Source organism: Nerophis lumbriciformis, linkage group LG13, assembly GCF_033978685.3.
Source record: "Nerophis lumbriciformis linkage group LG13, RoL_Nlum_v2.1, whole genome shotgun sequence".
In the NCBI taxonomy this organism is placed as follows: domain Eukaryota; kingdom Metazoa; phylum Chordata; class Actinopteri; order Syngnathiformes; family Syngnathidae; genus Nerophis; species Nerophis lumbriciformis.
In genome coordinates this window covers 43978609-43995046 of record NC_084560.2, presented here as the reverse complement: position 1 = coordinate 43995046, position 16438 = coordinate 43978609, and the positions used below count along the sequence as shown (strand labels likewise).

General features: G+C 41.2%; 1 protein-coding gene across 5 annotated transcripts in view; it reads right to left on the bottom strand.

Moving 5' to 3' along the window:
* The window catches only part of nalcn (sodium leak channel, non-selective), a 333104-nt gene that overhangs the window by 13247 nt on the left and 303419 nt on the right, over positions 1 to 16438 (bottom strand). For all 5 annotated transcript variants that reach the window (XM_061970749.2, XM_061970750.2, XM_072914538.1 and 2 more), the window contains 4 exons: positions 9290 to 9447; positions 3057 to 3207; positions 2814 to 2963; positions 2588 to 2705 (listed from right to left, as the gene is read on the bottom strand). In XM_061970749.2, coding sequence (XP_061826733.1) covers positions 2588 to 2705; positions 2814 to 2963; positions 3057 to 3207; positions 9290 to 9447 — 577 coding nt within the window. The remainder of the gene's footprint in view (positions 1 to 2587; positions 2706 to 2813; positions 2964 to 3056; positions 3208 to 9289; positions 9448 to 16438) is intronic.

Below are 16438 nucleotides of genomic sequence, written 5' to 3'. Positions count from 1 at the left end.
CATGAACCGGATCCCTGTCGCTTTGTAGGAGCCATTTTGTGGTCTTTACAGATGTAAACACACAAAGGAAATGAAACGTACTGTATATAAGCACGCTTTTTCTTCTTCTACGCGGGCGGGTGGTTGCTTACAGTAGAAGAAGAAGCGCTTCCTGTTCTACCGGGAAAAAAGATGGCGGCTGTTTACCGAAGTTGCGAGACCGAAACTTTATGAAAATGAATCTTAATATTTATCCATATATAAAGCGCACCGGGTTATAAGGCGCACTGTCAGCTTTTGAGAAAATTTGTGGTTTTTAGGTGCGCCTTATAGTGCGGAAAATACGGTACATAGTTAAATGTTGTTACCCACATACGAAAAACGAGCAGGCACCTGCAGCATATGCCACAACAGAAGAAGAAAAAGATGGACACTTTTACGGAGCGGAGAAGGGACGCCTCGCCGGGGTCCGGGACCGAGGCCCCTTCCCCCGAGAGGGCCCCACCGGGAGCCGTAGCTGAGGTGATCCGCGAGAAGGGCCCGACGCACGTCCAGGGTCGCCACCGCGCCCACCGCACCGCCACCCCGCCTCGTCCGCCTTCGCCGCGGCCGGCGTCACGCGCAGCAGGTAAGCAGCTTACCTGCCCGCCACCCCCGTGGCCGGGGGCTCGTAACAGGGGTCACTCCGCGCGCTCCGCCCGCGCAGCTTACCTGCCCGCCACCCCCGTTGCCGGGGGCGCGTAACAGGGGTCACTGCGCGCGCAGTGCGCTCACGAAAGGGGTGGGGCTCACCCTGGTGAGCCGAGTGGGCCAGTTTTGGTAAGCAGAACTGGCGCTGCGGGATGAACCGAACGCCGGGTTAAGGCGCCCGATGCCGACGCTCATCAGACCCCAGAAAAGGTGTTGGTTGATATAGACAGCAGGACGGTGGCCATGGAAGTCGGAATGTTATGATCCGCTGCCCGGATCATATTTCTGTTTGGGTTTTCTGTTAGTCTTGGACTCATTTTGTTCCTGTCTGTGCACCTTTGAGTTGGTTACCATAGTTACATATTAATTCCACCTGCCGCTTGTGTTTCTGACGCGCACCTGTTGTAATCACAGACGCTATTTAAGCCCACCTTTGTTCATCACTCGTTCTGCTTTCTTTGTTTTTGCATCACGCGACTGCCACGTAAGTTCGTTCTTGTTTCCTAGACTCAGCTAAGTTCCATAGTTTGTGCTAAGTGTTAGCCTTAGCTTCCAGTGCGTTCGGCACCTCTTCCTGTCGGGTTGTTTTCTGTTTTGTACCAGTTTTGTGTTATTTTATTATTAAATCAAGTTATTACCTGCAAGTCCTGTCCGGATTCGTCCCTTGCATCTTGGGAGAACAAACCCCCCGCATCACCATGCGCACCACACGTGACACGGAACCCGCTAAGGAGTGTGTAACAACCCACCTGCCGAATCAACTAGCCCTGAAAATGGATGGCGCTGGAGCGTCGGGCCCATACCCGGCCGTCGCCGGCAGCGAGAGCCGCGAGGGCTAGGCCGCGACGAGTAGGATGGCCGCCGCGGTGCGCGCTGAAGCCTCGGGCGCGAGCCCGGGTGGAGCCGCCGCGGGTGCGAGGGACGTCGCACCTCCACGCGCTTGGAGGTGCGCTCAGCGCGGCTCCCAGATGATTGCGCACTGGTGTGCGTCTGGGCCGTGACAGCGTGGCACGCGAATGTCTCTGCTGCATTGGATCAGTCTCCTTTCTTTAACAGGCAAAAGCTTTATAACCTCACTAATGCCTTGCATCGTCTATATTAGATATATAACAACGGGCGGGTGCGGTTTTGATTAAATGTTAGAAACGGGTGGATGGCGGATGGTTGACGACTTTTATGATGCGGTTGCGGATGAAATAATTGCCTATCCGCGCATCTCTACCGAGCGCATATCATTATGTCAAGATAATGGCACTAGCATTTACTTAATTTAAGAATATTTTTCAACATATTGAGCAAAAAGGTCTCTTTTTTTTTTCTACCAAGAAAAGTGCACTTGTTATTAGTGAGAATATACTTATTTTAAGCTATTTTTGGGTTCATTGAAGTTAGCTAAATTTACTTGTTTTGGAAAGTCTTGAATAGTCGAATTTTCTTGTTCTATTGGCAGATAATTTTGCTTAGTTCAAATAAAATACCCCTAATTTTTGTATTTTTTTTTCTTGTTTTTGAACACTGACTTTTTACAGTGCACTAACCAAAAGCACAAATGTTATCTTATTATTATTATGATTTAACATGAATTGGCATCATCACTTAAACTGAATTTTAAGGTTTTTTTTAATCAAGATAGCAGGAATTAAAACAATGTTTAAAAAAATATTCCCAGATTCTAATAGTTATAGAATTCCTTAATACAGCAACAAAATGTTTTGAACAATTACCGTGTTTTTCAGACTATAGAGCGCACTGGTATATAAGCCGCACCCACTCATTTTTTGTATTGTTTTTGAATACTGACTTTTTGCAGTGCAGTTTTAATTCTTCAGGATTCTTGAATAATAATGAGAATATATGATCATACAGCTCTTGTATGATGAGTGCAGGTAATTGGTGCTTTGTGTTGACACACAGATACCTGCAGGCAGCCGCCACTGTCCCAGCTTCCTCTGCGGCTTCCCCAGGTCGGAGGAGTCCTGCCTGTAGCCTCCTCTGTCGGACAAGGTGGGGCTGAGCAGCTGCTGGAGGCCACTCATCTGAAACAAAGAGGAACACATCCTTTGTTCCGGCATTGCGAGGAGCGCACACCTGCGGATGATACGCCGCGCTGGCAAGCTGGGGGCCGGCGGGCGGGGTGCTTTTACCTCAGGCTGAGAGGGGTTGTCCGGGTTGTTGGCGTTGTGGTCTTCACTTGGCACCGTGGTCTCGATGCTGGGGGGGTTGAGGAAGCGACTCAGCTCCTGCTGCTGGCTCTCTCTCAAGCTGTGGATGATGCTACACGACTGCTGCTGCTTCTGCGGAAGACAAACAGAGCGGGGACCCGCCTGTCTTACACTGCGCGCACGCTGAGGTGCGCGCGGGAAGGCGGCGGCGTGGAAGGGACTCACGGCGCGTATGCGTTTGAGGCACTTCTTGAGCCACATGCGTATAGTCTGCTTGGCGACCTCCTCCTCGATGGTGTACTCCAGCTGTTCCCTGGCCAACAGCTCCTCCAGCTGGAGGGACTTACGAATGTCCACGGAGCGATAGGACAGCATGCTGCCAACAGCAAGGCAATATTAGTTTTCCATTCATCATTCCACACAGCAATATTACTTTCAATTTAATATCATGTATTTTTATTTGGTAGTATAATAAAACACAGCCCAATTAAGTTGTGATTGAGTATTAAAAACAAAGTCACCCAGCCAATCAGTGAAGCACAGTAATGCAAAAACATGGTTTAATTAATCATTAAATACTAACCCCGTTTCCATATGAGTTGGGAAATTGTGTTAGATGTAAATATAAACAGAATACAATCAAATCATTTTCAACCCATATTCAGTTGAATGCACTACAAAGACAACATATTTGATGTTCAAACTCATAAACTTTATCTTTTTTTTTGTAAATAATAATTAACTTAGAATTTCATGGCTGCAACACGTGCCAAAGAAGTCGGGAAAGGGCATGTTCACCACTGTGTTACATCGCCTTTTCTTTTTTTTTTTTTTTTTTTTTTTAGGGTTAGGGTTAGGGTTAGGGTTAGGACAGCATGCTAACCCTAACCCTAACCCTAACCCTAAAAAAGAATGGGAAAGAATTCCACTTTCAAAGCTTCAACAATTACTTTCCTCAGTTCCCAATCGTTTATTGAGTGTTGTTAAAAGAAAAGGCGATGGGTTAGGGTTAGGGTTAGGGTTAGGGGTTAGGGGTTAGGGTTAGGGTTAGGGGTTAGGGTTAGGGTTAGGGTTAGGACAGCATGCTAACCCTAACCCTAACCCTAACCCTAACCCTAACCCCTAACCCTAACCCTAACCCTAACCCTAACCCTAACCCTAACCCATCGCCTTTTCTTTTAACAACACTCAATAGGACAGCATGCTAACCCTAACCCTAACCCTAACCCCTAACCCTAACCCTAACCCCTAACCCTAACCCTAACCCTAACCCTAACCCATCGCCTTTTCTTTTAACAACACTCAATAAACGATTGGGAACTGAGGAAAGTAATTGTTGAAGCTTTGAAAGTGGACTTCTTTCCCATTCTTGTTTTATGTAGAGCTTCAGTCGTTCAACAGTCCGGGGTCTCCGCTGTCGTATTTTACGCTTCATAATGCGCCACACATTTTCGATGGGAGACAGGTCTGGACTGCAGGCGGAGCCAGGAAAGTACTCGCACTCTTTTTTTTACGAAGCCACGCTGTTGTAACACGTGGCTTGGCATTGTCTTGCTGAAATAAGCAGGGGCGTCCATGAAAAAGACGGCGCTTAGATGGCAGCATATGTTGTTCCAAAAGCTGTATGTACCTTTCAGCATTAATGGTGCCTTCACAGATGTGTAAGTTACCCATGTCTTGGGCACTAATGCACCCCCATACCATCACACATGCTGGCTTTTCAACTTTGCGTCGATAACAGTCTGGATGGTTCGCTTCCCCTTTGGTCCGGATGACACGATGTCGAATATTTCCAAAAACAATTTGAAATGTGGACTCGTCAGACCACAGAACACTTTTCCACTTTGCATGAGTTCATCTTAGATGATCTCGGGCCCAGAGAAGCCGGCGGCGTTTCTGGGTGTTGTTGATAAATGGCTTTGGCTTTGCATAGTAGAGCTTTAACTTGCACTTACAGATGTAGCGACCAACTGTATTTAGTGACAGTGGTTTTCTGAAGTGTTCCTGAGCCCATGTGGTGATATCCTTTAGAGATTGATGTCGGTTTTTGATACAGTGCCGTCTGAGGGATGGAAGGTCACGGTCATTCAATGTTGGTTTCCGGCCATGCCGCTTACGTGGAGTGATTTCTCCAGATTCTCTGAACCTTTTGATGATATTATGGAGCGTAGATGTTGAAATCCCTAAATTTCTTGCAATTGCACTTTGAGAAACGTTGTTCTTAAACTGTTTGACTATTTGCTCACGCAGTTGTGGACAAAGGGGTGTACCTCGCCCCATCCTTTCTTGTGAAAGACTGAGCATTTTTTGGGAAGCTGTTTTTATACCCAATCATGGCACCCACCTGTTCCCAATTAGCCTGCACACCTGTGGGATGTTCCAAATAAGTGTTTGATGAGCATTCCTCAACTTTATCAGTATTTATTGCCACCTTTCCCAACTTCTTTGTCACGTGTTGCTGCCATCAAATTCTAAAGTTAATGATTATTTGCAACAAAAAAAAATGTTTATGAGTTTGAACATCAAATATGTTGTCTTTGTAGCATATTCAACTGAATATGGGTTGAAAAGGATTTGCAAAACATTGTATTCCGTTTATATTTACATCTAACACAATTTCCCAACTCATATGGAAATGGGGTTTGTATAACCATTAAAATAAATGTAATTAAAAAAGAAAAAAAAATCTCTAAATTTACTTTCCTGTGGGGGTTATTGTGCATGAATTATTTGTATTTAGTTTGTATTTTATTAATTTGTCCCAGTGCAGTGTATGCTTATTTTGCCAGAATACACTGCAAAAAGTCAGTGTTCAAAAACAAGAAAACAAAAAAAATACAAAAATGAGGGGTATTTTATTCATACTTGCCAACCTTGAGACCTCCGATTTTGGGAGGTGGGGGGTGGGGGGCGTGGTTAAGATATATATATATAAAAAATACTTGACTTTCAGTGAATTCTAGCTATATACATATATATCTTATTACATATATATATATATATATATTTATGTATACATATACATATATATATATATATATATATATATATATATATATATATGTGTATATATATATATATATATATATATATATATATATATATATATATATATATAGATATATAAATGAATAAATAAAATAAATACTTGAATTTCAGTGTTCATTTATTTACACATATACACACACATAACACTCATCTACTCATTGTTGAGTTAAGGGTTGAATTGTCCATCCTTGTTCTATTCTCTGTCACTATTTCAGAACACTCACATTATACAAATATACATGATCAAATCAATAAGAAAACGGGAGCTCTAATTTGGGAGTCTGAATTAGGATCAGAAGTTCCTATATAAACATTGCGCACTCACGTCGCCTTTTTGTATTGATTGCTGCAGCTGTGCACTGGATTCATTCACAAATACAAACTACAACTCACAAACACTTTAGAGTTAGGCTCCACCATCAGAATGTGTACTTAAACTTATAAAGATCACATGGATATTATTCAGTGAGTTGATTCACCAAAACTAACCTGTTATACAGGAGGAAAAAGCACACAGGACGTTTCAATTGTTCACAGACTGGTCGCGCTCATCAGAATGACAAGACACTTCCGGTCTGCGGGTGATAGCATTCAATTAGGAAGAAACGCCCTACTGCCCCCTACTGATCAATGTGAATACTGATAAATCTGTAATGACAGCTCCAAAAACGAATTCAAACCACAAAATAAAATAAATAAATCAACACAAAAATGTGACACATTATGGGTGGGTCACATATGCATGTACAGTAGATGGCAGTATTGTCCTGTTTAAAAGTGTCACAACATTGCTGTTTACGGCAGACGAACTGCTTTACGGCAGACACTGTTGTTGTGTGTTGTTACCGCGCTGGGAGGACGTTAATGAAACTGCCTAACAATAAACACACATAAGAAACCAAGAACTCGCCCTCCATCATTAGCTGTTTATATTGTGGGAAAGCGGACGTGTGAACAGGCTGTCAACACGTCACTCAGGTCCGCATGGAGCTGTAGGGGGCGTGGCCTCCAGCTCCGCCTGAATTTCGGGAGAAAATTTGTCCCGGGAGGTTTTCGGGAGAGGCGCTGAATTTCGGGAGTCTCCCGGAAAATCCGGGAGGGTTGGCAAGTATGATTTTATTTGAACTAAGCCAAATTATCTGCCAATAGAACAAGAACATTTGGCTTTTAAAAACAAGTAAAATTAGCTAACCTCAATGAACCCAAAAATAGCTTAAAATAAGTATATTCTCACTAATAACAAGTGCACTTTTCTTGGTAGAAAAAAAAAAAAAGACCTTTTTTGCTCAATATGTTGAAAAATATTCTTAAATGAAGTAATCCATTCTCTGAAGAATGGCCAACTGTATCTCAGTAAGATATTGGAGCTTGTAGCTTAGATTTGATGACCTATATTGAGTAAAACATGCTTGAAACTAGAATATCAAGTGTTGCAAAGCTGTGTCATCAACACTCACAAGTATAAAACTACCTTTTTTAAAGTAATAATTCTTACTTTAAGCATGAAAAAAAAAATCATGATGCCGAGCGCATATCATTATGGCACTAGTATTTACAAACCCCGTTTCCATATGAGTTGGGAAATTGTGTTATATGTAAACATAAACGGAATACAATGATTTGCAAATCCTTTTCAACCCATATTCAGTTGAATATGCTACAAAGACAACATATTTGATGTTCAAACTCATAAACATTTTTTTTTTTTGCAAAAAATCATTAACTTTAGAATTTGATGCCAGCAACACGTGACAAAGAAGTTGGGAAAGGTGGCAATAAATACTGATAAAGTTGAGGAATGCTCATCAAACACTTATTTGGAACATCCCACAGGTGAACAGGCTAATTGGGAACAGGTGGGTGCCATGATTGGGTATAAAAGTAGATTCCATGAAATGCTCAGTCATTCACAAACAAGGATGGGGCGAGGGTCACCACTTTGTCAACAAATGCGTGAGCAAATTGTTGAACAGTTTAAGAAAAACCTTTCTCAACCAGCTATTGCAAGGAATTTAGGGATTTCACCATCTACGGTCCGTAATATCATCAAAGGGTTCAGAGAATCTGGAGAAATCACTGCACATAAGCAGCTAAGCCCGTGACCTTCGATCCCTCAGGCTGTACTGCATCAACAAGCGACATCAGTGTGTAAAGGATATCACCACATGGGCTCAGGAACACTTCAGAAACCCACTGTCTGTAACTACAGTTGGTCGCTACATCTGTAAGTGCAAGTTAAAACTCTCCTGTGCAAGGCGAAAACTGTTTATCAACAACACCCAGAAAGGCCGTCGGTTTCGCTGGGCCTGAGCTCATCTAAGATGGACTGATACAAAGTGGAAAAGTGTTCTGTGGTCTGACGAGTCCACATTTGAAATTGTTTTCGGAAACTGTGGACGTCGTGTCCTCCGGACCAAAGAGGAAAAGAACCATCCGGATTGTTATAGGCGCAAAGTGTAAAAGCCAGCATGTGTGATGGTATGGGGGTGTATTAGTGGCCAAGACATGGGTAATTTACACATCTGTGAAGGCACCATTAATGCTGAAAGGTACATACAGGTTTTGGAGCAACATATGTTGCCATCCAAGCAACGTTACCATGGACGCCCCTGCTTATTTCTGCAAGACAATGCCAAGCCACGTGTTACATCAAGGTCTGGCCCGCCTGCAGTCCAGACCTGTCTCCCATTGAAAATGTGTGGCGCATTATGAAGCCTAAAATAGCACAACGGAGACCCCCAGACTGTTGAACAACTTAAGCTGTACATCAAGCAAGAATGGGAAAGAATTCCACCTGAGAAGCTTAAAAAATGTGTCTCCTCAGTTCCCAAACGTTTACTGAGTGTTGTTAAAAGGAAAGGCCATGTAACACAGTGGTGAACATGCCCTTTTCCCAACTACTTTGGCACGTGTTGCAGCCATGAAATTCTAAGTTAATTATTATTTGCAAAAAAAAAATAAACTTTGAGTTTGAACATGAAATATGTTGTCTTTGTAGTGCAATCAACTGAATATGGGTTGAAAAGGATTTGCAAATCATTGTATTCCGTTTATATTTACATCTAACACAATTTCCCAACTCATATGGAAACAGGTTTGTACTTAATTTAAGAATATTTTTCAACATATTTCTCATTACATATATATTCTCTTTTTTTTCTACCAAGAAAAGTGCACTTGTTATTAGTGAGAATATACTTATGTTTAAGGTATTTTGGGGTTCATTGAGGTTAACTTATTTTACTTGTTTTGGAAAGTCTTGACAAGCCAAATTTTCTTGTTCTATTGGCAGATAATTTTGCTTAGTTCAAATAAAATACCCCAAATTATTATTATTTTTTTTTTCTCGTTTTTGAACACAATCATCTATTGATAATTGCACAGGTGCGTGACGGTACGCAGCACTTCACCTGAGCACGTCGTGGAAGGTGACGTCTCCGCCGCTGTGCAGTCGCTCCATCTCGTAGCACATGTGCTTAAACAGCAACTTGTCTTTGTCCAGGTCCACCTCCAGCCGGCCCCTGAGCAGACGCAGCAAGAACTTCACCCTGGACGTAGGGATCACACCCTGAGGTGGGGAGAATCAGAATCAAACACGAGGGCTGTCACAATGTAACTTTTTTGACTTCTGACACAATACGGGGTACACCCTGGACAAGTCGCCACCTCATCGCAGGGCCAACACAGATAGACAGACAACATTCACACTCACATTCACACACTAGGGACCATTTAGGTTGATTTTGATAGTAAAATCTAATTTTTTTATTGCAATATTTAAAAATGAGCTGATTATGATAACTGCTTTCTACTTGTTTTATTATCATCATATTATAACTTGCACGTAAGACAGTAAATTGCAATTACAGTTGCAAGTTCAAGACTTCAGATGTGTGTTTTTTGTTGCACCCTAACAAGTGTTATTACTGTAATTATTGTTCTTTTTTTATTTGTTGTGACATGCATCTTAGTTGTAGTTTTTTATGAACAAATTTGGAGGTGCTAAAAATCCCCATGCTAATTAGTAGCATGTCAGGAGCAAAGCCAATCTATATTAGCATCACGCTAACGTATTACTTTTAGGTCCTTGACAACGCCGTTAGCGCATACTTGCCAACCTTGAGACCTCCGATTTCGGGAGGTGGGGGGCGTGGTCGGGGGGCATGGTTGGGGGCGTGGTTAAGATATATATAATAAAGAAATACTTGACTTTCAGTGAATTCTAGCTATATATATATTTTTTTTATTACATATATATATATATATATACAGCTGTATGAACAATATACGACAAATTATCTCAAACCACAACAAAACAATTGCAAATGAGCCGTCGGCCCCCGGACAGAGCGACCCCAAAACCAACAAAGGCTGCAACTGCCGCAGGAAACCTGATTGCCCTCTCAACGGTGGGTGCTTACAAACATCAGTTGTTTACCAATCTAAGGTAACACGCAAGGACATTAACACATCCGACACATATGTAGGATTAACCGAGGGAGAGTTTAAAACCAGATGGAACAATCACAAGGCTTCTTTCAGGAACCAAAACCTGCGGAATACCACAGAACTCAGCAAACACATTTGGGACCTCAAAGACAATAATGTTGAATATTCAATAACATGGCAAATTCTTGCATCCAGCACACCTTACAATAGTGGTAATAAAAGATGCAACCTATGCTTGAAAGAGAAACTGTTTATTATTTACCGTCCAGACCTGTCATCCCTCAACAAGCGCAGCAAAATTGTATCAGCATGCCGCCACAGACGGAAACACCTCCTAGGTAACACATGAGCCAATCACCACGCTCCTACGCCAGCCTGTACCCACCCACTCCGTGCCCTATATAAACCATGGTACGTGAATGCTCCCATTAAAATCTCCTGATGATTGAGGGAACCCCTCATGAAACAGGCCTGTAGAGATGAAGTAGTCTTGTGATTTTTTTCCCACACATACATATATTGCGCTCTACTACAGTATCCAGCACTATTTTTTGGATAACCTTATTAAGACATATATATATATATATATATATATATATATATATATATATATATATATATATATATATATATATATATATATATATATATATATAAATAAATAAAATAAATACTTGAATTTCAGTGTTAATTTATTTACACATATACACACATAACACTCATCTACTCATTATTGAGTTAAGGGTTGAATTGTCCATCCTTGTTCTATTCTCTGTCACTATTTCAGAACACACACATTACACAAATATACATTATAAAATCAATAAGAAAACGGGAGCTCTAATTTGGGAGTCTGAATTAGGATCAGAAGTTCCTATATAAACATTGCGCACTCACGTCGCCTTTTGGTATTGATTACTGCAGCTGTGCACTGGATTCGTTCACAAATACAAACTACAACTCACAAACACTTTAGAGTTAGGCTCCACCATCAGAATGTGTACTTAAACTTATAAAGATCACATGGACATTCTTCAGTGAGTTGATTCACCAAAACTAACCTGTTATACAGGAGGAAAAAGCACACAGGACGTTTCAATTGTTCACAGACTGGTCGCGCTCGTCAGAATGACAAGACACTTCCGGTCTGCAGGTGATAGCATTCAATTGGGAAGAAACGCCCTACTGACCAATGTGAATACTGATAAATGTGTAATGACAGCTCCAAAAACGAATTCAAACCACAAAATAAAATAAATAAATCAACACAAAAATGTGACACATTATGGGTGGGTCACATATGCATGTACAGTAGATGGCAGTATTGTCCTGTTTAAAAGTGTCACAACATTGCATGTTTACGGCAGACGAACTGCTTTACGGTAGACACTGTTGTTGTGTGTTGTCAACACATCACTCAGGTCCGCCTGAATTTCGGGAGTTTTTCGGGAGAAAATTTGTCCCGGGAGGTTTTCGGGAGAGGCGCTGAATTTCGGGAGTCTCCCGGAAAAATCCGGGAGGGTTGGCAAGTATGATCTATATTAGCATCACGCTAACGTATTACTTTTAGGTCCTTTACAACGCCGTTAGCGCTTTATGTCAACAACAAGACAGCGTCATAAGTGCAGCAAGCAATGCAGGGAATATTTTTTTTTCTAGTGAAAGCAACAAGCAGCACTGCCCCAAAATGAACTTGATATCAAATAGAAAGAGGTGACGTCCCACTATCACACAGCAGGCAGCAACATACGCACACGTACACAATGGGAATAATGAACAACAAATCAATGATTGAAGTGACAAACTTGCTATCCAAACAATACCCCGTTTGTTGACAAGAAGATATGACAGTCATCAAAGCACATTCAGTCTCTTTATTAAGCAGAGGTAACACAATCTAGTAAAAAAGATTCAACTTCTCCTGCTAACTGCTAGGGATGTAACGGTAAACGGTACAATGATAAACCCTGGTCAAATTCCTGTTGGTTAGTATTACCGTTTAAATTTTTAATTACCAAAAAAACGTTGTTTATTACTGCATTTTAGGTAACACTGCTTACTTCCCGTTAACCAAGTGACAGTAGTGCTGGCGCATGGGCACATGGGTCGTTCAGCTTGAAAAAACCGCTTGGTTTTACTTCATTTTCCCTCGCTTCATTGCCAAGGAGTCTCGGCGTGTGTTTAACAGCGCACTGCTGTGTTTAGATGGAGACAGGTGTGGACAATATTGGAGACACTTGTCCCCACACTAAAAGTATACAGCGAAGGAGAAAGCTATTTGATGTTGCTTCCACTTTCTCAATACAGCGTCCATCAGCTGTGACTGAGAGTTAATGAGGTGCAGAAACATGCAGCAGGCGATGTGTCGTGAACGTTGTCACGACTTGTTTATAAAGTCTTTAGTTTGTTTACTGGGATGTTCACTCCTCCTTTATTGAACTGCAAACTGTATCAGTGTTCAAATAACATCAATACTAGCTACAATGTTTTGTCATCTCGTCGAACTGAATGCAGGCTGTGAAGATTGTGTATTAGGTGTGAGAGGTATCACTATTATTTTTGCTGGCCAAATTGTTGGTGTTGTTGGAGAAGAACAAAGCTTGTTTATTAGACTTTAGTTTCAATATTGGAGACACTTGTCCCCACACTAAAAGTATACAGCGAAGGAGAAAGCTATTTGATGTTGCTTCCACTTTCTCAATACAGCGTCCATCAGCTGTGACTGAGAGTTAATGAGGTGAGGAAACATGCAGCAGGCGATGTGTCGTGAACGTTGTCACGACTTGTTTATAAAGTCTTTAGTTTGTTTACTGGGATGTTCACTCCTCCTTTATTGAACTGCAAACTGTATCAGTGTTCAAATAACATCAATAATAGCTACAATGTTTTGTCATCTCGTCGAACTGAATGCAGGCTGTGAAGATTGTGTATTAAGTGTGAGAGGCATCACTATTATCTTTGTTGGCCAAACTGTTGGTGTTGTTGGAGAAGAACAAAGCTTGTTTATTAGACTTTAGTTTCATTTGTTAGTTAGTTAGTTAGTTTATTCTTTTTCTTCGGTCAATGGTCAACAAAATAAACAAACAGTTGTACATTCATAGACCGAAAGGGTTTAGGCTGAAGTTGAACACTTATTGCGCCTAACCCTATAAACAATGTTAAGTACAAGATGAACTTCCGAAAATTATGAAATGTCCTTTGTACAACATATTATAAATACACATTATACACAACATAAAATTATATACACAGTAAAGACATGTGAAATATCCTTGTACACCTTTGCACCAATTATATACAAACAATTATACTTCCATTATTATTTATATCCCACATTTAGTTTTTAATTAACATTGATCATAGTATTAACTACAGTGTTGATTCAAGAGTGATACATTGGTCTTAAAGTGTTTTTTAAATGTGTGAATGGAACTGAAACATTTTAATGAATCATCCAAGCATTTGCCAAACTGCTTTGTGTTTAATTTTGATATCAAAATGTATCAATCAATCAATCAATCAATCAATGTTTATTTATATAGCCCTAAATCACAAGTGTCTCAAAGGGCTGCACAAGCCACAACGACATCCTCGGTACAAAGCCCACATAAGGGCAAGGAAAAACTCTAAAAATGTAAACAGCAAGTTTTGTTTTTTTTACATTACTTGTGTTTTTTTCATTCCACAAAGTCATTACTTTAAAGGGGAACATTATCACATTTTCAGAATTGTTAAAACCATTAAAAATCAGTTCCCAGTGGCTTATTATATTTTTCGAAGTTTTTTTTCAAAATTTTACCCATCACGCAATATCCCTAAAAAAAAGCTTCAAAGTGCCTGATTTTAACCATCGTTATATACACCCGTCCATTTTCCTGTGACGTCACATAGTGAAGCCAACACAAACAAACATGGCGGAAAGAACAGCAAGCTATAGCGACATTAGCTCGGATTCAGACTCGGATTTCAGCGGCTTAAGCGATTCAACAGATTACATATGTATTGAAACGGATGGTTGTAGTGTGGAGGCAGGTAGCGAAAACCAAATTGAAGAAGAAACTGAAGCCATATCGGTTTGAACCGTATGCAAGCGAAACCGACGAAAACGACACGACAGCCAGCGACACGGGAGAAAGCGAGGACGAATTCGGCGATCGCCTTCTAACCAACGATTGGTATGTGTTTGTTTGGCATTAAAGGAAACTAACAACTATGAACTAGGTTTACAGCATATGAAATACATTTGGCAACAACATGCACTTTGAGAGTGCAGACAGCCCAATTTTCATCAATTAATATATTCTGTAGACATACCCTCATCCGCGTTCTTTTCCTGAAAGCTGATCTGTCCAGTTTTGAAGTTGATGTCAGCAGGCCAGGGAAGCTAGGGTCGATATTCTTCTCTTGATCATCTTCGGTGGCATAAGGGACGGTGTGAGCCAAGACATCCAGGGGGTTTAGCTCGCTCGTCTGCGGGAACAAACTGCCGCCATTGCTTGCCGTGCTAGCGAGGTCCTTTGTCCCTGAATTGCTCACACACTCCGGCAGATTCAACGGGGGTCTGGCGGCAGATTTCTTTGACTTTATGGTTGGAAATGCATCTGCTTTGAGTGTCGCAGGATATCCACACATTCTTGCCATCTCTGTCGTAGCATAGCTTTCGTGGGTAAAGTGTGCGGAACAAACGTCCAATTTCTTGCCACTTTGGCATCTTTGGGCCACTGGTGCAACTTGAATCCGTCCCTGTTGGTGTTGTTACACCCTCCGACAACACACCGACGAGGCATGATGTCTCCAAGGCAGGCACGTGCACACATAGGGCCCTATGGGTGCTTGAGCCCCTGCCCTTTTTTGCCTCGTCTTAAAAAGTGCCCTCTGCCTGTGTGTGGTTTTTTTTTTCTTTTTTTTTCTTCTTTAAATAACATTAATAAATTCCTGTCAGGGATGAACAAAAAAAACAGCGGTACAAAAACTCCACGTTTTCTTGTAATACCGGGTTGTTTGAGCCTGCCGCTTCCGCCAGAGAGAGAGAGAGAGAGGGCGAGTGAGCGAGTAAGTGAGAGGAGAGAGAGCCAAGTGCGCCCCTGAGGAGACGTGACAGTGGAGCAACTTGAACCTGTGAGTTATGGTCTGGTCGCCGTCCACTTATTCAGCATTTAATATGGGTAATATTTCAGAAAAACGCTGTATTATTCTATTATTCAATGTGTCAGCTTCTGTTTTTGCCGGACGTCGGAGCACGGCGCATCAATTGAGCATGGCGCATCAATTGAGCACGGCACATCATTTCCGCACAGAGCAGAGCGGATCGTGCGGGACAGGAAGTAGTGTACAAAATACAAAATACAACACCGGGTTAATTTTCAAAATAAAATGCACTGTGTTTACGGCGGATCACATTTCTCTCACAGTAGAGGTTTAGATATAAAGTTTATTGTGACTTTGCTATTACTGTGTGGGTTAACAAAATAATAATAATAATAATGATAATAATAACAATAATAATAAGAAGAATAATGATAATAATAATAATAATAATAATTATTATTATTAATAATAATAATAATAATTTCAGAATTCTGGGGATATAAGATGTAGGTTATCTGTTAGGAATATTACCATCTGTATTTAAACTTGATTCATGTTGATTATGCCTGCAGCACAATGCCAAAAAAAGAAAGGATACAGAAAAGGAAGGAGAAGGAGCGCCAGGAAGCAGCTAAGGGTAGCAGACCTCTTAATGCATGGCTAAAACCAAGTACTAGCACCATGGAAGCCCTGAATTTACATTGAGGAGCATATTTGGGTATGGGTGGCCTCCATCCTACAGCCCTCTACTGGCCCCTGGTCCATATTTTTGGGCCTGTATTGCGTTTCAGTTGTTTAGTCTGAGCATTAAGTGAGAAAGACCATAAGTTACAACTTGATGGTGTTTTCATCAAGTTAAGGGAAGAAGGACAGATTTTCACATTGAAGTTTTTTCCATTTGGGTATTTATTTTTGTATTTTTTTTCAAAGTTCGTGTTGCACTGTTCAATGTTCAATATTAAAGTGCTTATCTTTAACAATAAATAGCCTAATAATAAACCAGTTTTTTGTTGCTTTTCATG